Source organism: Anomaloglossus baeobatrachus, chromosome 8, assembly GCF_048569485.1.
Source record: "Anomaloglossus baeobatrachus isolate aAnoBae1 chromosome 8, aAnoBae1.hap1, whole genome shotgun sequence".
Classification (NCBI taxonomy): domain Eukaryota; kingdom Metazoa; phylum Chordata; class Amphibia; order Anura; family Aromobatidae; genus Anomaloglossus; species Anomaloglossus baeobatrachus.
Genome location: NC_134360.1, coordinates 85,212,032 through 85,235,820, shown reverse-complemented (window position 1 = coordinate 85,235,820; position 23,789 = coordinate 85,212,032). Strand labels below are relative to the sequence as shown.

The 23,789-nt window shown below is 49.8% G+C and overlaps 1 protein-coding gene across 3 annotated transcripts in view; it reads right to left on the bottom strand.

Moving 5' to 3' along the window:
* The window catches only part of SUN2 (Sad1 and UNC84 domain containing 2), a 134,362-nt gene that overhangs the window by 20,063 nt on the left and 90,510 nt on the right, over window positions 1–23,789 (bottom strand). For all 3 annotated transcript variants that reach the window (XM_075321857.1, XM_075321859.1, XM_075321858.1), the window contains 5 exons: window positions 10,248–10,457; window positions 10,088–10,165; window positions 9,666–9,709; window positions 9,131–9,293; window positions 989–1,222 (listed from right to left, as the gene is read on the bottom strand). In XM_075321857.1, the coding sequence (XP_075177972.1) occupies window positions 989–1,222; window positions 9,131–9,293; window positions 9,666–9,709; window positions 10,088–10,165; window positions 10,248–10,457 (729 nt within the window). The remainder of the gene's footprint in view (window positions 1–988; window positions 1,223–9,130; window positions 9,294–9,665; window positions 9,710–10,087; window positions 10,166–10,247; window positions 10,458–23,789) is intronic.

The following is a 23,789-nucleotide window of genomic DNA, read 5'->3' as shown; positions in this document are numbered from 1 at the left end:
CAGGGACATTGTAATTGTGCTCACTGAGCGGTGGCAGCAGAGGGGAGAGCGACCATGCCTCTGATGCTGCGCATCTTTCACAATGGGACTATACATTTCTCATTTGTAGATACTCAAGCCCTCAGTTTTGATCCCACTGCCGTCTCTTCTCAGAGCGGCGTTTCTTTACTCCTCCGTTAAAAATGTCCTCCCCAGTGTAATGGGAGTTGCAGTGGTAACTCTAAATCATGCTGTTCCTGCCTTTTCTATGTTCGGGAAAGGAAAAGCAAGTGAGGTGTGGTTTATATTGACCACCGCACTCTCCATGTCACTCTGGCGGACATCTTGGAAGTAGAAGGAAAAGAACACTGATCTGAGCAAAAGAGGCAGTGGGAGGAAAATGGAGGACATGAGGTAGGGAGACAAAAGATAAGAAATGTATAGTAACTTTACTTCTGCGGTGGGCAATTGCTTTAATTTCTCACCTTCCCTAAAGACTTGGCACTTTTGTGATGCCATCTCTAATTTTGGACAACTGTGAGAGAAGGGAAAGCAGACAGTAGACAGGTACAGTATACCATTAGATCTATGTCAGAAGCAGCAGCACAACCAGCTAAGTAAAGAGGTTGCACAGACTCTACAACTACAGTTTTAGCAACTAGAATCATTAACAAGTAGCTTAAGTATGATGCCATCACATACAGCAGCACAGTGAGCTGACAGAACGCTTTAATGAAAGCCATTTAGAAAAGTAGTTTACTTTTATAATGAGCAAAAAAAACAAACAAACAGTGCAATGACGTACACAGCCTCACATGCCTACCAGCTCTCTGCAGCCGTCCCAGCTTTATATTTAGTTAATGATTCATTTTTATTTTATTTTTAAAAGGGTGCTGCGTTTTTCAGATATTTTATTGAAGTTATTTTGACAATAAATAATTTTCCAATATTTTCTAAACATGCAATATTGATAGAATGGATTAACGAATGCAAGAAAGTGAGTACCTACCTCCCGGGACACTCCAGACAGGCCACTTGCCTGCAGTTCTCTGTCTACATTTACATGTGCCTGAGAAGCCCACAGATTTCGGTCGGCAATGATTCCTGAGAGGATCTTCCTCTCTAACTCCACCAAATACTTCTCCAATTCTTCACGACGCAGGAAAACATCAGAGAGAGATGCTGAGCCCCCATTTTCCTTTTCTATGCTTCTTTGGAGCCAAGTTGGGAAAAGTGATTGAACCTAGTAAAATAAATAATATAATTTTGTGAATTGTACGACAATGAAACACTCTCTTACTAATTTATAACAAGCCTCGTCTAGGCTAATGGAAGTCACCACCATGAGATATGGTATTGCCAGTGTGTTGTATTCAGGTGCTGGTCTACAGACTATGGCGGCTATGACCGCACTTTGCGTTCATCTACTTGCACTTCTAAACGCACGTTTTGGGCTTAATTGATTTGGCCAAAGTTGCCTTTTCCAGAAATTTAGCGCTAAAAATGCATTCATATTTACCGCGTTTTAGATGCGTTTTCAGCGCTTTTTACATGCTTTTTCACCTGCGTTTTGACAGATGCGTTTTGAACAACAAGACACTGCTAAATAAAGTTTACACAGTCAAACACAATGAAAAAAGAGAAAAAAAACCCAATACATTTATATTTTGTGAATTAATAAAGAAAAAGGTTATATTTCATGACATTATAGCGGTTGTATAATATTTAATGCTAAAATAGCAATAAAATCATAATTTTCTTTAATTTAATTGTCAGATTATGTGTGTGTAAAGGGACATATAATTCCATTAATTTAATGTTAGAAAAGCATGCGTTTTGTTTGTCCAAAAGGCATGTTTTCTGCACCTAAAAAGCAGGTAAAACGCAGGAAATTTGAAGTTTCTTGGTTTTTGCCATTTCTCATCGACTTCAATGTTAGCAAAACGCTGCAGAAATGGCAAAAACAATTGACATGTTGCTTCTTTGAACGCATGTTTTTTGCCACAAATTATGCAAATTAAACGCAGCGTTTTAAAACGCGGTCTAGAAATCTACATTTCTCTATCGCCTTCATTGGGGGACCCAGGACCATGGGTGTATGCTGCTGTGACTAGGAGGCTGACACTAAGTGAACATAAAAAGAGTTATCTCCTCCCTAGCAGTGTACACCCCGAGCCGGAGGCGGATCTATGCCAGTTTTTTGCTTAGTGTCGTAGGAGGCTGAAGTGGGCCCATATCTCTGTGGGCCAACCTCAGCCTAGGCTATCCCTTTTTTCCGTGCCATATGGCGCCACTCAGCCTTCTCATCTTCTAGCATTTTGTCTCTTCTGCAGGGTTAAAGTCCCCGCATCAGAGAGAACCCTCGCCTGCTCCTTCCCTCCGGGTACCGTCCGCAGGGTTGTTTGAGGCTCGAGACGCCAAGCCCTCTCCCCCTCCTGCCCCATGGTACCGTCCCAGGAGCTTTTTGGGGTCGAACACTTGTTTTTAAGGGCACACTCCCCGTCCTCCCCTATGGTACCGTCCCAAGGGGTGTTTCTGGTGGAGGCGTCGATGACTCTCTGCAACCCCTGCCTTCCCCATCCAGGACCCGGTGACAGGATCGCAGGCTCTGCAGCGCAGGAGCGCTCAGCAGCACCAGGCCTCCCCCAGCGTCTTCCCTTCTACCCTGGGCCCAGGCAGAGGATCCGGTCACTGCAGAGCAGGAGCGCTCTGCAGTGTTCCCCACAGCTCCCCAGCATTCCCCCCTGGTGTCTTCCAGGGGCAGACTACACTCACCAGGGGCCGCAGCAGGCAAGGATGGGTCCGTGGAGCAGAGCGTCACCACCAGGACGTAGGTAAGATCTCCTCCGCGCGCAGCGCTGCGCTCCCGGCGGCCGCTCACTAATTTAGCCCCCGGCTTGGGCCCTACCTCATGCCGGAGCGCTCCGCCCCCCTGTTTGCGCGCGCCTTTCCGGACCCGCCCCCCGCATTTTCTGCCCAGAGACAGCCAGCTCATCCACTTAGCACACCCCCCGCAGTAAAAAAAAAAAAAAAAGAGAGAGCAAAAGCCCGCACTTTTCTGCAAACGGCTCACCTCAGCACAGGCAGGCCGGTGAGCAGCAGCAACGATTATCCTGCGGCTGTCCCAGCTACTCTGAGACCCCTGCTGACCCGGGAAGGACACAGGCCTGGGTGAGTGCTGCTCCTGCTTAGGACCAGCGACTTTTTTACCTTTTTTTTTTTCTTCTTCTTTTTTCTTTTCCTATCTCCTGTCTCCTCCCTAGTGTCTCTAGTAGGAGTCTCCTGAACAGCCATGCCTAACTCTAAGGGCGGCTTTGCACACTACGGCATCGGAGGTGCGATGTCGGTGGGGTCAAATTGAAAGTGACGCACATCCGGCATCGCTTGCGATATCGTAGTGTGTAAAGCCTTGATGATATGATTAACGAACGCAAAATCGTCGTATTCGTATCATCGTTGCAGTGTCGGCGTAATTCATAATTACGCTGACGCGACGGTCCGATGTTGTTCCTCGCTCCTGCGGCAGCACACATCGCTGTGTGTGAAGCCGCAGGAGCGAGGAACATCTCCTACCGGCGTCACTGCAGCTTCCGTAGGATATGCGGAAGGAAGGAGCTGGGCAGGATGTTTACATCCTGCTCATCTGCGCCCCTCCGCTCCTATTGGCCGCCTGCCGTGTGACGTCACTGTGACGCCGCACGACCCGCCCCCTTAGGAAGGAGGCGGGTCGCCGGCCAGAGCGACAGTGGCAGGGCAGGTGAGTGCGTGTGAAGCTGGCGTAGCGATAGTTTTCGCTACGCCAGCTATCACACGATATCGTACCTGCGACGGGGGCGGGCACTATCGCGTGCGACATTGCAGCATCGGCCTGCGATGTCGCAACGTGCAAAACCCGCCTAAGTCTTCCCGATCCAAACAGGCCCCCTTTATAATGCATTTTGCGTGCTCGTCCTGCAACGAAAAATTCTCCCAAGGCCAGGCTACACCCCTCTGCTCGGCTTGCATCCCTGACTCACAGCCCACGCAGATTGCCCCAGACGCCGCCAGCCCCCCCCGTCCACGTCGCTACTGCAGCAGTACAGGACGCCCCGGGCTCCAATGCGCTCCCTCCCCCGGAGTGGTTGACTTCCCTCTCCCAGTCAGTGGACTCTCTGTCAAGGGCGTCTCTGACCATCGCGCAGGCGTTGCAGTCACTCCCTACGCTCAGCCACGCCCCGCAGGTCCAGCCGTCGCAGGACGACAGTCGGTCTGACCCAGACCCGACTACTGGAGCGCGGAAGCGGACCCGCACGGTCTCGTCTTCCAATTCCTCCCAGAGGTCTCTCTCCCCTCCAAGGCCCGAGTACCACTCGTCTCCGGGACCGTCTGATCTCTCTAGAGAAGAGTCGGATGCAGCATCACTGCTGGACTCGGATCAGGCAGCCGATGTCAGGTGTATGGTGGACAGTCTGGTCGATGCAGTGAATAGGACGCTGAAGCTCCAGACGGACTCTGTCACCACCCAGAGCTCGCAGGTATCTTTCAAACGAGTTAAACGTGTCCACAGGCATTTCTGTGACCATTCAGAATTTGCTGAGATCCTACGCAAGCACAGACAGCAACCGGACAGGATATTCAACAATGGTAAGTCGATTGATTTACACTATCCCTTCCCTGAGGATCTCAGGAAAGAATGGGCACGCTCACCGGTGGTCGACCCGCCGGTTTCCCGCCTGGCCTCTCATACAGTTCTTTCTCTGCCGCATGGGACATCGCTCCGAGACGCCACGGATCGGAACACCGAGAGATTCGCCCGTTCGGCTTTTGAGGCAGCAGGCGCGGCCCTGTCTCCAGCGTTCGACGCCGTCTGGGTAGCTAAGGCCATGGTGGCCTGGGCCGACACCCTCCGCAGATGTCTTCGCTCACAGTCTAGCGATCCCGAGCTCGCCAACATGGCGGCACAGATTGCTCTAGCGGGTGAGTATATCATTAACGCATCTCTGTCAACAGCCAACTGCGCAGCACAAGCGGCCAGCAACACGGTGGCAATCCACCGGGCGATCTGGCTCAGAGCCTGGAATGCAGACGCGGCTTCAAAAAAAACACTTACCGCCCTCCCGTTTGCAGGAGGCTGGCTGTTTGGGGACAGGCTCGATCAGATTATCGCCGAGGCTACGGGAGGAAAGAGCACCTCTCTTCCACAGCTGAGACCAAGGCGTATTCCGCGTCGCCAGCCGACCGCAGGTTTTCGGCCTTTTCGCAGCTTCAGTTCCACCACACAGCCTAGGAGGAACAGATCCCCGCAGAGAAACAGGAAGGACCCGTCCTTCAAAACAAATCCTTCCTGGCGTTCTAGACCACGCCAGCCAGCCAAATCAGCATCCAGGTCCCAGCGGTACTCCACCAAATGACTCGGGGTCTTCGCGCGCCAGCGCAGACCAGGTGGGGGGGCGCCTTTCTCTTTTTCAACACGTCTGGCTGCCTTTGATCACGGACGCCTGGGTCAGAGAAATTCTAGTCTCGGGGTACAAGATAGAGTTCTCATCAATTCCTCCAAGTCGTTTTTTCCCTTCTCATCCTTCCGAGTCAGACGCGCGAGCTCGCCCCTTTTTTCACGCCATCGAATCTCTGCACCGCTCAGGGGTCGTGATTCCGGTTCCAAATTCGGAACGTTTCAAGGGAGTCTACTCAAACCTCTTTGTTGTCCCCAAAAAGGATGGCACTGTGCGCCCTCTTCTCGACCTCAAGATCCTCAACAGGTACGTCAAACCCCGAAGATTTCGCATGGAGACCCTCCGATCGGTGATTGCCTCCATGGAGGTCGGCGAATTCCTCGCCTCTCTGGACATACAGGACGCATATCTGCACATCCCGATTGCCCATCAACACCAGAAATTCCTGCGCTTCGCTGTAGCAGATGATCATTATCAGTTTACTGCCCTACCTTTCGGCCTCGCGTCTGCGCCACGAGTGTTCACGAAAGTCATGGCTGCTTCCATGTCTATCCTACACTCCAGAGGAGTTTTGGTGATTCCGTACCTGGACGACTTGCTGATCAAAGGGTCTTCTTTCAACGACTGTCTCCTAAGTGTTCAGGTCACCATCGATACTCTGTCCTGACTCGATTGGCTCATCAATCGGAAGAAGTCCTCTCTGATCCCGGCCCGCCGGATTACTTTCCTAGGCATGGAGTTCGATACCATCCAAGGACGCGTGTCCCTCCCACAAGAAAAGATTCTCCCTCTCCGAAAGGACATCCAGACCCTCCACCACGCCACAGCGGTGTCCATACGTTTTGGTATGAGGGTCCTCGGTCGGATGGTGGCGGCAATAGAGGCGGTTCCGTTTGCCCGCTTCCACCTTCGCCCCCTCCAGTTATCCCTGCTGAACAAATGGGACAAGTCACTATTCACCTTGGATCGCAAGATACGTTTGTTCCCGGAAGGCCGCCGCTCGCTTCTTTGGTGGACCAACAGCCAAAATCTCTCCAAAGGAATGTCATTCTTACCGGTACACTGGCAGACAGTCACCACTGATGCCAGTCTTCTGGACTGGGGAGCGGTGTTCCATCAACACACGGCTCACGGTCAGTGGTCCTCCCACGAAAGCCGGCTCCCGATCAACGTTTCGGAGATCAGAGCGGTCCTCCGAGCCCTGCAAGCCTTTCAGCGTCTTATACAGGGATGTCCGATCAGGATACAGTCGGACAACGCCACGGCGGTGGCATACATCAATCACCAGGGTGGCACGAGAAGCGTCATGGCGATGAGAGAGGTGAAGAAGATCATACAGTGGACAGAGTCTCACCACTCCAGGATCTCCGCGGTGCATATCCCCGGCGTGGAAAATTGGGCGGCCGACTATCTCAGCAGACAGGGTCTGGCGTCGGGCGAATGGTCTCTCAACAGAGAAGTTTTCGAACAGATCTGCCACAGATGGGGGACTCCGGATGTGGACCTGATGGCCTCTCGGTTCAACAATCAAGTCCCACAGTTCATCTCCCGTTACCACGACCAGCAGGCGCTAGGAGTCGACACCCTCATCCTTCCGTGGAATCAGTTCAGACTACCGTTCATCTTCCCACCGCTTCCACTGATCCCAAAAGTCCTCAAGAAAATCAAGGCAGAGGGCATTCCAGTGATTCTCATTGCCCCAGAATGGCCCAGGCGAGCGTGGTTCGCAGACACCCCATGGCTCGCACAGCTCGTCGCAAACGCCCTATGGCGGCTTCCGGATCGGCCAGACCTGCTGTCTCAGGGTCCGCTCTTCCATCAAAATTCAGGAGTTCTCAATTTGACGGCATGGCTCTTGAATCCTGGCTACTAGCCCAGTCAGGCTTTGCTCCAGGAGTGATACAGACTATGATCAGGGCTCGAAAGCCTTCATCGTCCAAGATCTACTACCGCATCTGGAAGGCTTTTTTTCAGTGGTGCGAGGTCAACGGCAATTCCTCTCCGTTAGTTCTGTCACTCCCGGCACTACTGGCTTTCCTTCAGGCAGGTTTACAAGCGGGTCTCTCGCTGGTGACTATCAAGGGGCAGGTTTCGGCTCCGTCTGTTCTTTTCCAGAGAAATCTAGCATCAAGTCCACAGGTCAAGACGTTCATCAAGGGCGTCGCCCATCTGGTCCCGCCCTATCGTTCTCCGCTAGAACCATGGGACCTTAATTTGGTTTTAGGGTCCCTCCAACTGGCTCCATTTGAACCACTCAAGGAATCCTCATTCTCACACTTATCCTGGAAAGTGGCCTTTTTGGTGGCGGTCACATCAATCAGGAGAACGTCTGAACTGGCAGCGCTTTCGTGCCGGTCACCTTTTCTTGTTTTTCACCAGGACAAGGTTGTCCTGCGCCCGTCTCCTGCGTTCCTGCCGAAGGTAGTGTCTCCTTTTCACCTGAATGAAGAGATCGTGCTTCCATCTTTTTGTCTGGCACCCACTCGCTCCTTGGAGAGGTCACTGCACACTCTGGACCTAGTGCGAGCGCTCAGGACTTACGTCTCAAGAACTGCGCCTTTCCGCAAATCAGACAACTTCGTCCTGCCTTCTGGTTCCAAGAAGGGCATGCCAGCGTCCAAGGCTACCATTGCCAGATGGATTAGGTCAGCCATTTCGGAGGCCCCTCCGAGGGGAGTAAAAGCCCATTCCACCCGTGCAGTTGGGGCGTCTTGCGCAATCAGACACCAGGCTTCAGCCGAGCAAGTCTGCAAAGCCGCCACGTGGTCCAGTCTGCATACCTTCGCCAGGTTTTACAAGGTCCACACCCAAGCGTCAGCAGATGACTGCCTTGGGAGAAAGGTGTTGCAGACGGCCGTCGCACACCTCTGAAAAGGTAAACAGTTGGACAGAGCTTCCCCACAGAATTTTGTGATTGTTTTGGATCTGTGGGATTGCTTCTGTACCCACCCAGGGACTGCTTTTGGACGTCCCATGGTCCTGTGTCTCCCAATGAAAGCGATAGAGAAAGAAGGATTTTTGTGTACTCACCGTAAAATCTCTTTCTCTGAGTCTTCATTGGGGGACACAGCACCCACCCTGTTTGTATTGTGAGGTCTTCGTTTGTCGGATGCTCCCGGTTTCTTTACGGGTCAATGTTTTTTTCCACCCGGCTATTACACGTTTATATATACGTGTCCATAAGGCACTGTGTTTCTCCACATGTTTTCTTTTGGTATTATCTTGTTTAGTTATGGTTGTTCAGGTCTCTCCTACTACTGCTTGTACACTAAACTGGCATAGATCCGCCTCCGGCTCACCTGCCAGGGAGGAGCTAACTCTTTTTATGTTCACTTAGTGTCAGCTTCCTAGTCACAGCAGCATACACCCATGGTACATGGGTCTGTGTCCCCCAATGAAGACTCAGGTGTCCCCCAATGAAGACTCAGAGAAAGAGATTTTACGGTGAGTACACAAAAATCCTTCTTTTCCATAAGCTATTATGGAAAAGCAAAACGCATGCCTTTTGGCATGAAAACGCTGCAGTTCAAAACAGACCTAAAAAGCAGCTGAAACGCAGGTGGAAACGCAAAGTGCGGTCATACCCTATGAGCTTGGACAGCTCGGGCGCTGTATGTGATGCTTAGTTAGAGGCCAGGTGGCTGAGGATTTATTTTTGTATTGTAATTTTCTTTTGACCCTTACATATAGACACCATATCAAACCATCAAAAAACTCACTTCATCCTTCACGCCTCTTATTTGTCCAGGGACGGTTTCCATTTGCAAGGAAAGTTCAGATTGAGCTTTCTTCACATTCTCCAATTCTTGCTGGAGACTCAAAAGCTTTGTTTCCAATTTTCCAAAATTATGTGAAAAGATTTCTTTCGTAGCCTGAGGAGAACTACAAAGATAAAAGACATCGGAGAGCTAATTTACGTCGGTCTCAATTCCATGCAAAAATATAAATAAATAATATATTTGGGGAAAAAATGGATGCACACTGCCCATCCACACAAGTCTATGGCACTAGTGGAGTTAGAAGACAATGGCGTTTTACATCTCCACCAGTCCCATAGAGAATACATGGAGTCGCAGCACACATGTGTGACCATCACCCCACACAAAGGGGGGCAGAGAACCCCATTCTGGCGATCAGTGGTCAGACCCCTTAGGATCTAGCTGTTATAATCTATTCAGTGAATAGCTAATAATGTGTTATTACTAGTGTACCTTTTAGGGTGTATGATTGTCTAGTTTTTCATTGCAAACTTACTTTTTTACTTCGTTTCTAAGCTCCAGAATATGGCCCTGTATATCCTAGGGAAGAAAAAAAATAGCAAGCCATTCATAATTAGATATTAGTTCACAATTCTCCATTAATATAAAAGTATTGTAAAAGTACTGATCCATTTTAAAAATAATCAAAACGGTATTTTACAAAGAGAATACATTTATCATGTGTAACATGATGATTATTTGCCACAGATACTATTTTGCACATATACTAAACCAAAGGGGTTCTTTGGGACTTGAACGCTCAGGATAGGCCAACAAAGTTTGGCTTTTGAGGTCCGACCTCCTTCCGATTAATCGACACATTTTTGTAACACGTCATTTTATCAGGATTTCTGCACCATTAGATTAGAAGTGATTTTACTACACAAGGACATTACTCTACCATAGTGTACTCCTTACCTTGGACATGTGGTCTATTTTCTGCTGAAAGTCCTGAAGATTATGCTCTTGTTCTTGTTTTGCTGCTGTCAGTTCAATCTAGAACATATACAGTAAGAATCCATTCAGATTACATCTTACTACGACTGGGTATCAGCCAAGAAAAACCCTTATAACTTACCTTTGTCCTGGCTGCACTTTCTTGCAAGATGTCTTCCGTCAAGGCAGCCTCCTTAGCGGTAGACAGGTCTCTGAAGACTTGGACAACCTCATCACGATTGAGGCCGCTCAATGCTTGTGGACTGGTTTCACCATGCTTCAGCAATTTTTGCTCATTTTCTAAACCCTGAAACCTCTTTTCTAGGGATTCCATGCGAGATGCTATTTCATTCTTCAAAAACAAAAAAAAAAAACCACTGTAAATATTCCTATTTAAAACTATAATATATATATATATATATATATATATATATATATGTATATATATATATATATATATATATATATATATACACACAGTTAGGTCCAGAAATATTTGGACAGTGACACAATTTTGGCGAGTTGGGCTCTGCATGCCACCACATTGGATTTGAAATGAAACCTCTACAACAGAATTCAAGTGCAGATTGTAACGTTTAATTTGAAGGTTTGAACAAAAATATCTGATAAAAATTGTAGGAATTGTACACATTTCTTTACAAACACTCCACATTTTAGGAGGTCAAAAGTAATTGGACAAATAAACCAAACCCAAAAAAAAATATTTTATTTTCAATATTTTGTTGCGAATCCTTTGGAGGCAATCACTGCCTTAAGTCTGGAACCCATGGACATCACCAAACGCTGGGTTTCCTCCTTCTTAATGCTTTGCCAGGCCTTTACAGCCGCAGCCTTCAGGTCTTGCTTGTTTGTGGGTCTTTCCGTCTTAAGTCTGGATTTGAGCAAGTGAAATGCATGCTCAATTGGGTTAAGATCTGGTGATTGACTTGGCCATTGCAGAATGTTCCACTTTTTTGCACTCATGAACTCCTGGGTAGCTTTGGCTGTATGCTTGGGGTCATTGTCCATCTGTACTATGAAGCGCCGTCCGATCAACTTTGCGGCATTTGGCTGAATCTGGGCTGAAAGTATATCCCGGTACACTTCAGAATTCATCCGGCTACTCTTGTCTGCTGTTATGTCATCAATAAACACAAGTGACCCAGTGCCATTGAAAGCCATGCATGCCCATGCCATCACGTTGCCTCCACCATGTTTTACAGGAGGATGTGGTGTGCCTTGGATCATGTGCCGTTCCCTTTCTTCTCCAAACTTTTTTCTTCCCATCATTCTGGTACAGGTTGATCTTGGTCTCATCTGTCCATAGAATACTTTTCCAGAACTGAGCTGGCTTCATGAGGTGTTTTTCAGCAAATTTAACTCTGGCCTGTCTATTTTTGGAATTGATGAATGGCATATCTGCTGTCTCTCTGATGGATTTTTTCTTTTTTTTCAGCCTCAGGATGTTCTACTTCACCTCAATTGAGAGTTCCTTAGACCGCATGTTGTCTGGTCACAGCAACAGCTTCCAAATGCAAAACCACACACCTGTAATCAACCCCAGACCTTTTAACTACTTCATTGATTACAGGTTAACAAGGGAGACGCCTTCAGAGTTAATTGCAGCCCTTAGAGTCCCTTGTCCAATTACTTTTGGTCCCTTGAAAAAGAGGAGGCTATGCATTACAGAGCTATGATTCCTAAATCCTTTCTCCGATTTGGATGTGAAAACTCTCATATTGCAGCTGGGAGTGTGCACTTTCAGCCCATATTATATATATAATTGTATTTCTGAACATGTTTTTGTAAACAGCTAAAATAACAAAACTTGTGTCACTGTCCAAATATTTCTGAACCTAACTGTAGATAAAGAGCTGAATGTGTGTATGTGTGTATGTATGTCCGGGATTGGCATCTGCACGTCGCAGCTACAGCCCAGCCACAAACGTTTGCACACTCACACTTCTGGACCCCGAGAGCGTCATAGGCTATGTTTTGAGGGGAAATTTTAACCCCGCACTTTACAGTTATTCGCCAAACAACCTGCCTCCATTAAAGTGAATGGAGCTGGGAGCCACAGTGCAGTCAGAACTTCAGAAGAATGCGCAGCCACGCCCTTATATGGAATGTTGGCGTGTCACAATGCAGCCAGGGAAAGAGACAGACACAGACAGGGAAAGAGGCAGATACAGACAGGGTAAGAAACAGACATAGACAGGGTAAGAGACAGACACAAAGAGACAGACACAGACATAGAGACAGACTGACAGGGAAAGAAACAGACAGGGAAAGAGAGGGAAAGAGACAGACAGGTTAAGAGATAGACACAGACAGGTAAAGAGACAGACACAGACAAAGAGACAGAGACAGACACAGGGAAACAGACAGGGAAAGAGACAGACAGGGTAAGAGACAGACAAAAAGACAGACACAGGGAAAGAGACAGAGGGAAAGAGACAGACAGGGAAAGAGAGGGAAAGAGACAGACAGGGAAAGAGACAGACAGGGAAAGTGACAGAGATAGATAGACAGACAGGGAAAGAGATTGAGACAGACGGAGAAAGAGACAGAGACAGTCAGAGACAGATAGGGAAAGAGACAGATAGGGAAAGTGACAGAGATAGACTATTTTGTTGACAGCACTTACTACGGGAAGTACAGCTAGTATATATATATATATATATATATATATATATACATACACACACACACTAATACACTGTATATATATATATATATATTTTTTTTTTTTTTTTTTAAATAAAACACAAAAAAATACTGTTTAACACAAAAGGGTTGAAGCCTATCAGGCTGAGTCTATACATACCTGTAGTGGTCAGCTCGGATGTACACGTTTTAAAACCCAAGAAGAAGGGAATTTTGTTTACTTACCGTAAATTCCTTTTCTTCTAGCTCCAATTGGGAGACCCAGACAATTGGGTGTATAGCTACTGCCTCCGGAGGCCACACAAAGCATTACACTTAAAAGTGTAAGGCCCCTCCCCTTCTGCCTATACACCCCCCGTGGGATCATGGGTTCCTCAGTTTTAGTGCCAAAGCAAGAAGGAGGAAAGCCAATAACCGGTTTAAGAACAAATTCAATCCGAAGGAACATCGGAGAACCGAAACCAGTCAACATGAACAACATGTGTACCCGAACCAACAAAAATCCCTAAGCAAACAGGGCGGGTGCTGGGTCTCCCAATTGGAGCTAGAAGAAAAGGAATTTACGGTAAGTAAACAAAATTCCCTTCTTCTTTGTCGCTCCTAATTGGGAGACCCAGACAATTGGGACGTCCAAAAGCAGTCCCTGGGTGGGTATAATAACCCCTCGTGATAGGACCGTAAAAACAGCCCTACCCTACAGGTGGGCCGTCGCCGCCTGAAGGACTTGTCTACCTAGGCTGGCGTCCGCCGAAGCGTAGGTATGCACTTGATAGTGTTTGGTAAAAGTGTGCAGACTCGACCAGGTAGTCGCCTGGCACACCTGCTGAGCCGTAGCCTGGTGTCGTAATGCCTAGGACGCACCCACGGCTCTGGTAGAATGGGCCTTCAGCCCTGAGGGAACCGGAAGCCGAGCAGAACGGTAGGCTTCAAGAATTGGTTCCTTGATCCACCGAGCTAGGGTGGATTTGGAAGCTTGCGACCCTTTGCGCTGACCAGCGACAAGGACAAAGAGTGCATCCGAGCGGTGCAGGGGCGCCGTGCGGGAAATGTAGATCCTGAGCGCTCTCACGAGATCCAACAATGCAAATCCTTTTCACATTGATGAACTGGATGAGGGCACAAGGAAGGCAAGGAGATATCCTGATTAAGATGAAACGGGGATACCACCTTAGGGAGAAACTCCGGAATCGGGCGCAAGACCACCTTGTCCTGGTGAATCACCAGGAAGGGAGATTTGCATGACAGCGCTGCTAGCTCGGACACTCTCCGGAGAGACGTGACCGCTACTAGAAAGGCCACTTTCTGTGAAAGGCGAGAAAGGGAAACATCCCTCATAGGCTCGAAAGGCGGCTTCTGAAGAACAATTAGAACCCTGTTCCGATCCCAGGGCTCTAACGGCCGCTTGTAAGGAGGGACGATATGACAGACCCCTTGCAGGAACGTGCGTCCCTGAGGAAGTCGTGCTAGGCGCTTCTGAAAAAATACAGATAGCGCTGAGACTTGCCCCTTGAGGGAGCCGAGAGACAAACCTTTTTCCAACCCGGATTGCAGGAAGGAAAGAAAAGTAGGCAAACTAAATGGCCAGGGAGAGACTCCCTGAGCAGAGCACCAAGACAAGAATATTTTCCACGTCCTGTGGTATATCTTGGTGGAGGTAGGTTTTCTGGCCTGTCTCATGGTGGCAATGACCTCTTGAGACAATCCTGAACCCGCTAGGATCCAGGACTCAATGGCCACACAGTCAGGTTCAGGGCCGCAGAATTCTGATGGAAAAATGGCCCTTGAGACAGCAAGTCTGGTCGGTCTGGTAGTGCCCACGGTTGGCCTACCGCGAGGTGCCACAGATCCGGGTACCACGACCTCCTTGGCCAGTCTGGTGCGACGAGGATGGCGCGGCGGCAGTCGGACCTGATCTTGCGCAGCACTCTGGGCAACAGAGCCAGAGGTGGAAACACATAAGGAAGCCGGAACTGCGACCAATCTTGAACTAAGGCGTCTGCCGCCAGAGCTCGGTGATCGTGAGACCATGCCATGAAAACTGGGACCTTGTTGTTGTGCCGAGACGCCATTAGGTGGACGTCCGGCATCCCCCAGCGGCGACAGATCTCTTGAAACACGTCCGGGTGAAGAGACCATTCCCCTGCGTCCATACCCTGGCGACTGAGGAAGTCTGCTTCCCAGTTATCCACGCCTGGGATGTGAACTGCGGATATGGTGGAAGCCGTGTCTTCCACCACGTCAGAATCCGCCGGACTTCCTGGAAGGCTTGCCGACTGCGAATTCCTCCTTGGTGGTTGATGTATGCCACCGCTGTGGAGTTGTTCGACTGAATACGGATCTGCTTGCCTTCCAGCCACTGCTGGAAGGCTTGTAGAGCAAGATACAGTGCTCTGATCTCCAGAACGTTGATCTGAAGAGTGGACTCTTGCTGAGTCCACATACCTTGAGCCCTGTGGTGGAGAAAGACTGCTCCCCACCCTGACAGATTCGCATCTGTCGTCACTACCGCCCAGGAGGGGGGTAGGAAGGATTTCCCTTTCGACAATGAGGTGGGAAGCAGCCACCATCGAAGAGAATCCTTGGCCGCCTGAGAGAGAGAGACGTTGCTGTCGAGGGACCTCGACCTCCCGTCCCATTGGCGGAGAATGTCCCATTGTAGTGGACGCAGATGAAACTGCGCGAAAGGGAGTGCCCCTATTGCTGCCACCATCTTCCCTAGGAAGTGCATGAGGCGTCTCAAGGGGTGTGACTGACCGTAAAGGAGAGATTGCACCCCTGTCTGCAATGAACGCTATTTGACAAGCGGAAGCTTCACTACCGCTGAGAGAGTATGAAACCCCATGCCAAGATATGTTATCGACTGGGTCGGGGTTAGATTCGACTTGGAAAAGTTGATGATCCCCCCGAAACCCTGGAGGGTCTCCAGCGCCACGTTCAGGCTGTGTTGGCATGCCTCTTGAGAAGGCGCCTCGACCAGCAGATCGTCTAAGTAAGGGATCACGGAGTGTCCCTGAGAGTGTAGGACTGCAACTACAGCTGCCATGACTTTGGTGAAGACCCGTGGGGCTGTCGCCAGACCAAAAGGCAGGGCTACGAACTGAAGGTGTTCGTCTCCTATAACGAAGCGTAGAAAACGCTGATGCTCTGGAGCAATCGGTACGTGGAGATAAGCATCCTTGCTGTCTATCGATGCTAGGAAATCTCCTTGAGACATTGCGGCGATGACGGATCGGAGGGATTCCATCCGGAACCGTCTGGTTCCCACGTGGTTGTTGAGAAGCATTAGGTCCCGAACGGGACGGAAAGACCCGTCCTTTTTTGGTACCACAAACAAATTGGAGTAAAAACCGTGACCTTGCTCTTGAAGAGGAACAGGGATCACCACTCCTTCCGCCTTTAGAGTGCACACCGCCTGCAGGAGAGCATCGGCTCGGTCGGGAGGCGGAGACGTTCTGAAGAATCGAGGTGGAGGACGAGAACTGAACTCTATCCTGTACCCGTGAGACAGAATGTCTCGCACCCAACGGTCTTGGACCTGTGGCAGCCAAATGTCGCCAAAGCGGGAGAGCCTGCCACCGACCGAGGATGCGGAGGGAGGAGACCGGAAGTCATGAGGAAGCCGCCTTGGTAGCGGGTCTTCCGGCTGTCTTTTTTGGGCGTGACTGAGCCCGCCAAGAATCTGAACTCCTCTGATCCTTTTGAGTCCTTTTGGACGAGGATAATTGGGACCTGCCCGAACCTCGAAAGGACCGAAACCCCGACTGTCCCATCCTCTGTTGGGGTTTGTCTTGTCTGGGCTGAGGTAAGGATGAATCCTTACCCTTGGACTGTTTTATGATTTCATCCAAGCGCTCACCAAACAGCCGGTCACCAGAAAATAGCAAACTGGTTAAACATTTTTTGGAAGCAGAATCTGCTTTCCATTCCCTTAACCACAAGGCTCTGCGTAAAACCACGGAGTTAGCAGATGCCACTGCCGTACGGCTCGTAGAGTCCAGGACAGCATTAATCGCGTAAGACGCAAATGCAGACATTTGAGAGGTTAAGGATGCCACCTGCGGAACAGATGTACGTGTGACCGTGTCAATCTGTGCAAGACCAGCTGAAATAGCTTGGAGTGCCCATACGGCTGCGAATGCAGGAGCAAACGACGCGCCGATAGCCTCATAGATGGATTTCAACCAGAGCTCCATCTGTCTGTCAGTGGCATCTTTAAGTGCAGCCCCATCCTCCACTGCAACTATGGATCTAGCCGCAAGCCTGGAGATATGGGGATCCACCTTGGGACACTGGGTCCAGCTCTTGACCACATCAGGAGGAAAGGGATAACGTGTATCCTTAAGCCGTTTGGAGAAACGCTTATCTGGATAAGCGTGGTGTTTCTGGACTGACTCTCTAAAGACAGAATGGTCCAGAAAAATACTTAATTTCCGCTTGGGAAATCTGAAATGGAATTTCTCCTGTGAAGCTGACTCCTCCACTTGAGGAGCTGGGGGAGAAATATCCAACATTTTATTGATGGACGCGATAAGATTGTTCACTATGGCGTCACCATCAGGAGTATCTCGGGATCAGAATCCTGATCAGCTATTTCCGGCTCATCACACAGAGAATCCTCCTGCTGAGAGCCTGACCAGTGATATGATGTAGGGGGCCGCTCATAGCGAGCTCTCTTAGGCTGTCTGGGACTGTCGTCCGTGTCAGAGCCGTCACCCTGGAATGCATGGGACACCTCCGGAGCCCGGAGCTGTTCCAAATGAGGGGGACCAGGGGACAGTGATTCAACCGTGCCCATGGTCTGCGTTACTGGTCTAGACTGCAAAGTTTCTAGGATTTTAGTCATAGTCACGGATAATCTATCAGCAAAGCTGCAAACTTTGTCCCCGTCACCTGGACAGTATTCACAGGTGGTTCTCCCTGGGTCACCTCTAGCAGAGGCCCCGGCCGAACAAGTGCCACAGGGGCTGAGCACTGCACACAATGGGGGTCAGTGGAACCTGCCGGTAGAGTAGCCCCACATGCGGTACAGGCAGCATAGAAAGCCTGTGCCTAGGCACCCTTGGTTTTGCGGACGACATGCTGTTGTCTCAGAGCAATCCAAGAGGGTATATAGTGAAGAATTACCAGCGCCAGTACAGTGCAATGTATAGCATAAAAATACAAATGAACACTGCAGCACAAGTGGGGTAGGCACCAGAGGTGTCGCTTACCGCCCGCTGAAAGCGGGTGTGTGGTCGCTAGAATCCCGTGCCTGGGTCTCCCATAACTTGTCTCCCCTTCTCCAGCTCAAACAGCACGTCAGGAATGGCTGCCGGCGTTCAGTGAAGAGGGGCGGACCGTGGGCGTGCCTCAGACGAAGAGCGGGAAACCAGCGTCTCACTGTGTTCAGTGTGAGGGCTGGAGTATGTAAAGTAAACTCCAGCCCTCGGCGCTGACGTTCTGCACAGCGTCCCGCCCCCACTCTGACTGGCAGGCCTGGGGGCGGGAACGAAACGAACTAGGCCGGAAAAAGCCGGGGACTGTAGTAGTAAGCGCGGCCGTCAAATATGCACGGCGAGCGCGGAAGTCCCCGGCGAACCACAAGTCCCAGCCGCGCCGCAGTTAAAACTGACAGCAGCGGCCGGCGCGACCGTTTCCAAACCATTAACTCCTTCAGCTAGCTGAAGATAGTGTGGCACACGCGCACAGCGCTATTGTCCCGGGCGCACTAACACACCCAGCAATGCTGGTGTGTGTGTGCGCGATTTGCACGGGGACACAGAGTACCTTAATGTAGCAGGGCCATGTCCCTGACGATACTCAGCTCCATGTCCAGCAGATCCCAGGGGTTGTGGATGGAGCACGGTCTCAGTGCCTGGAGACCGGTAAAATCCCACTTCACCCAGAGCCCTAAGGGGGATGGGGAAGGGTGCAGCATGTGGGCTCCAGCCTCCGTACCCGCAATGGGTACCTCAACCTTAACAAACACCGCCGACAAAGAGTGGGGTGAGAAGGGAGCATGCTGGGGGCCCTAGTATGGGCCCTCTTTTCTTCCATCCGACATAGTCAGCAGCTGCTGCTGACTAAACAGTGGAGCTATGCGTGGATGTCAGCCTCCTTCGCACAAAGCTTGAAAACTGAGGAACCCGTGATCCCACGGGGGGTGTATAGGCAGAAGGGGAGGGGCCTTACACTTTTAAGTGTAATGCTTTGTGTGGCCTCCGGAGGCAGTAGCTATACACCCAATTGTCTGGGTCTCCCAATTAGGAGCGACAAAGAAAGTAAAGTTTATAAAATCATCAGCTTCTTGAGTGACAGCAGCTGAGGATCAGATAATATCTGGGGTGAGGGATTCATACTTATCCCCTCCCCCTGTTAGAATTAGCATAAGTATTATGCAAACGATTCACTTTTTCTCTTGCAGGACTTGTGTGAGGTCATACCCATGTGACCAGAAGGGGTGGAGCCTCAGCCAACAGAAAAACGTTGCTTCCTGGTATCAGCTTTGTTGGCTGAGGCCCCGCCCCTTCTGGTCACATGGGTCACAGAGGTCCTGCAAGAGAAAAAGTGAATCATTTGTATAATACTTATGCTAATTCTAACAAGGGGAGGGGATAACTATGAATTCCTCCCAGATATTATCTGATCCTCAGCTGCTGTTACTCAAGAACCTGCTGATTTTATAAACTTTACTTTCTTGGGTTTCAAAACCTATACATCTGAGCTGACCACTACAGGTATGTATAGACTCAGCCTGATAGTGCCAGTATAGCACTGGCTTTAGGTTATATATGAAAATCCTGGTGATTGCTTCCCTCTAAGTCCTTAAAAACCTGTAACGTATATACAGGCATGTGCTTCCAAAGCAATCGACTGGTTAGTACCGACTACTGCTGCGTAATCCTTTATTTAAATAGTTGCAATTCGCCTCCCATTGGAGCTCTTATTAAGTACCTTGGGTACCTTCAGGGGACTAAAAATCAAAGAGGAAAAAATAATAATAACCCTAGAATAACCCTCCTTTTCACAATTCAAAAATAGTGAATATAAATAAGCATATTTGGTCCACTGCTGCATCATCTAAAATATAAAATTACTTAGCCCATACAGTAAACGTGACGCAAATAAAAGAAATGCGAAAGTAACAATTGGTCACTGCTCTTCCCAAAAAATGCAATAAAAAACTTAATAATAAAAAATCTTAAAAACACAAAAAAATATATATATAAAAAAAACCACGTGTATAAATGTGCTATTGTCATAATCACATCGACTTATAGACTCAAGTTGGCAGGTGAGCTTTGTGAAAACTGAGCCCAAAAAACAATGGCAGAATTTCATTTTTTTTAACCATTTTACCCCCATTAGAATTTTTCTTCCTGTTTTTCAGTACATTATATAGTGAAGTCAATATCGGTTTAAGATTATACAAATAAGAAAATAGGGAGTCATATATAGTATAGAAAAAAAAATCTGCTTAACATCATATAACATGTAAATCTATATATATATAATTGCCTTATTCTGTCTGTCTGTCTGTCTTGCTCCAAAATTGTGTCCTTACGGTGACACAAAGCTGATTGGCCGCTGGGCTCGCCATGGCCCCGCCCCCCCCCACGGATTGGCCGCTCGCCCAGGCTCCGCCCCCACACGGATTGGCCGGCCGCTCGCCCAGGCTCCGCCCCCCACACGGATTGGCCTCTCGCCCCGGCACCCTGCACGCATTGGCAACTCGGCCACGCCCCGCCCCCCTCACACAATGCACACTCGCTCTGGCCCCGCCCCCCCGCACGCTTTCCCCGAACCGACACGGAGCCACGACTCCCAGGTGAGTACTGTACCCCCGGGAGCCCACATCAGCATACGCCGCCAACCCAGCCGACACATACCCTCGCATTGCTGGGGTTGCCGCCGTATGCTGGTGTGGGCTCCCGTGCGAGCGGGGGACGGGATACGCTGGGAACCATGGTAGCATAGTTCCCAGCGCATCAAGGTCCTGCAGCGGCGGAACATACACATGCACACACATAACAACACACACACACACACATCAGATCACACTCACTCTCACACACACATCACATCGCATCCACACACTCACAACATCCTGGGATATCGCTTGCTTCTCGGCGGCGATACTGTGGAGTGACCTTCCAGAACCTGCCGGAGGATCACATGGCCAGAAGCATGTGGTATCTCCGGATGTTGTGAGTGTGAGCGCATATGTGCGATATCGTCAGTGTGTGTGTGTGAGTGTATGCGATCGGATGTGTGTGAGTGTGTTCTGATGTGTGAGTGTGTGAGTGTATGCGATCGGATCTGTGAGTGTCGGCAGATGAGCACGGCGTGCTGGGGGAGGCTGGGAGGAGAGAGGCTGATCCTGGGGAAGGCTGTGAGGGGGAGGCTGATGCTGGGGGAGGCTGGGAGGAGAGAGGCTGATGCTGGGGTAGGCTGATGCTGGGGTAGGCTGATGCTGGGGGAGGCTGGGAGGGTGTAGGCTGATGCTGGGGTAGGCTGATGCTGGGGGAGGCTGGGAGGGTGTAGGCTGATGCTGGGGGAGGCTGAGAGGAGAGAGGCTGATGCTGGGGGAGGCTGGGAGGAGAGAGGCTAATCCTGGGGAAGGCTGGGAGGGGGAGGCTGATGCTGGGGGAGGCTGGGAGGAGAGAGGCTGATGCTGGAGGAGGCTGGGAGGAGAGAGGCTGATGCTGGGGGAGGCTGTGAGGAGAGAGGCTGATGCTGGGGGAGGCTGGGAGGCGAGAGGCTGATGCTGGGGGAGGCTGGGAGGGGGAGGCTGGGAGGGTGAGGCTGATGCTGGAGGAGGCTGGGAGGAGGGAGGCTGATGCTGGGGGAGGCTGGGAGGAGGGAGGCTGGGAAGGGGGAGGCTGAGAGAAGAGAGGCTGATGCTGGGGGAGGCTGAGGCTGGGAGGAGAGAGGCTGATGCTGGGGACAGAGAGGCTGATGCTGGGGACAGAGAGGCTGATGCTGGGAGGAGAGAGGCTGATGCTGGGAGGAGAGAGGCTACATTAACTACACAATACGTAAATTCTAGAATACCCGATGCGTAGAATCGGGCCACCTTCTAGTACTTTAATAAATATTCTAATTAAAAACGTCACCAAATCAAATGTGGTTATGTGACCTACACGATTATAAGCAATAAATAATATACCGTAATTAGTATGTTATATTACAGGAAACACAGTAACGCACCTAATACCTATAGATGTGAGCATAGAATAACGATGATACACAGGAGGAATAATGCAGGATCCATGAGGAGGAAATCAGTTTATCCCTATATACTGCAGGCCCTGCACTTTCCTGCCTAGTGATGGAAGTTTTGACCCTAATGTTGTTGGTGTCCCCGCTCCATGTGGGCTCAACGTTTATCCTATTAACACTCTGATAATAAGACATAGGGTGTGAAACAATAGGTTAAATAACGATAAACCACTTAGCTTATAGTCACTTTGATTCCATCTAAATGCTCAAGGTAACTTGTGAGTAGATTGCCCATAGTGAACCCCTAAAGCCTAAGCAACACGGCAAGAAAAATGGAGCAAGTGGAATGCGATAGTACAATCGATCGTACCCGCCCCCGTAATTTTTGCGTCATGGGCAATTAGTTGCCCGTGGCGCACAAACTCATTTAACCCCCGTCACACGTACTTACCTTCCGGACGACCTCGCTGTGGGCGACGAACGTCCACTTCCTGGAGTGAGAGGGACGTTCGGCGTCACAGCGACGTCGCACGGCACCCGGCCAATAGAAGCGGAGGGGCGGAGATGCGCGGGATGTAAACATCCCGCCCACCTTCTTCCTTCCATTAAGCCATCGGGTGCCGCGGGACGCAGGTAAAGCTGCTGTTCATCGTTCCCGTGGTGTCACACGGAGCAACGTGTGATCCTACGGAAATGATGAACAACCGCCGCCATTTTAATTAAACAATTTTATGAAACCTAGCGACGAGTACACGACTCACGATTTGTGAGCGATACTGCGTCGCTAGGAGGTGTCACATGAGACGACGTCGTGCGGTATGCCGAATGTGCGTCACGAAAACCGTGACCCCAACGACACATCGCACAATCTATCTCGTGTCAAGCCCGCTTAAGGCCTAAGCAACACGGCAAGAAAAATGGAGCAAGTGGAATGCAATTAAAAAAAAATAAAAAAATAATCACATTCCACCATGACCACTATTACTCTATGGAGCGATTATTTTCTCAGCCCTAATCGGACCGAGAAAACAGTTGCAGCATGCTGCGGGTGGAATGCGATCCTGTTTCACTCACACCCATTCAAGACTATGGGGCGAGAGAAACATCACACTGCAAACGCGTTAAACCGGTGTAATGCGAGTGCAGGGCAAGAATTGAATCAGTCGGCAATGGAGGAGATGGGAAATAAATCCCTCCCTTCCCTCCGCAGTGCCGGCCCTCCCCCCAGCAGCTGTGGTCTAATCGCACGATCGGACCACAGTCTAATGACCCTCGCATGACACTTGGCTCTCGCTGTGCTGTGAGTGTGAGCCAAGTGTCATGCGAGGACTCGCACGTAACCCCGTGTGGCTTTAACCTAATGGATAGTCTCATTAGTTTTCAGGATTCCTCAGGAGACATGTTCTGTAGGGAGGACACAATGGCCCCTAGTATGGTCAAATAAATGTGTCCCTGTACTTTTCTTGACCACATGTCAGGGGCCATTATGTCCTCCCTACAAAACCTGTCTCCTGAGGAACCCTGAAAACTAATGAGGGGGAAACGTGTCGAGACTATCTATCCAATTAGCAGATGGGTTCACCATGAGTAATCTACTGACAAGTTACCCTGACAATTGAGATGGAATAACAGTGACTATAAGCTCAGTGGTGTATCCTTATTTAACCTGTTGTATGATACCCTATCCCTTATTATCAGAGTGTTAATAGGATATATTTTTTTTTTTTCTCTCTTCTTTGAGTGCTTCCTACCTGTTTGTAATTCTTTCATGTGCCTCACCCCTGCTGGTCAGCTGATGTTCATCTGGGTCAATGAG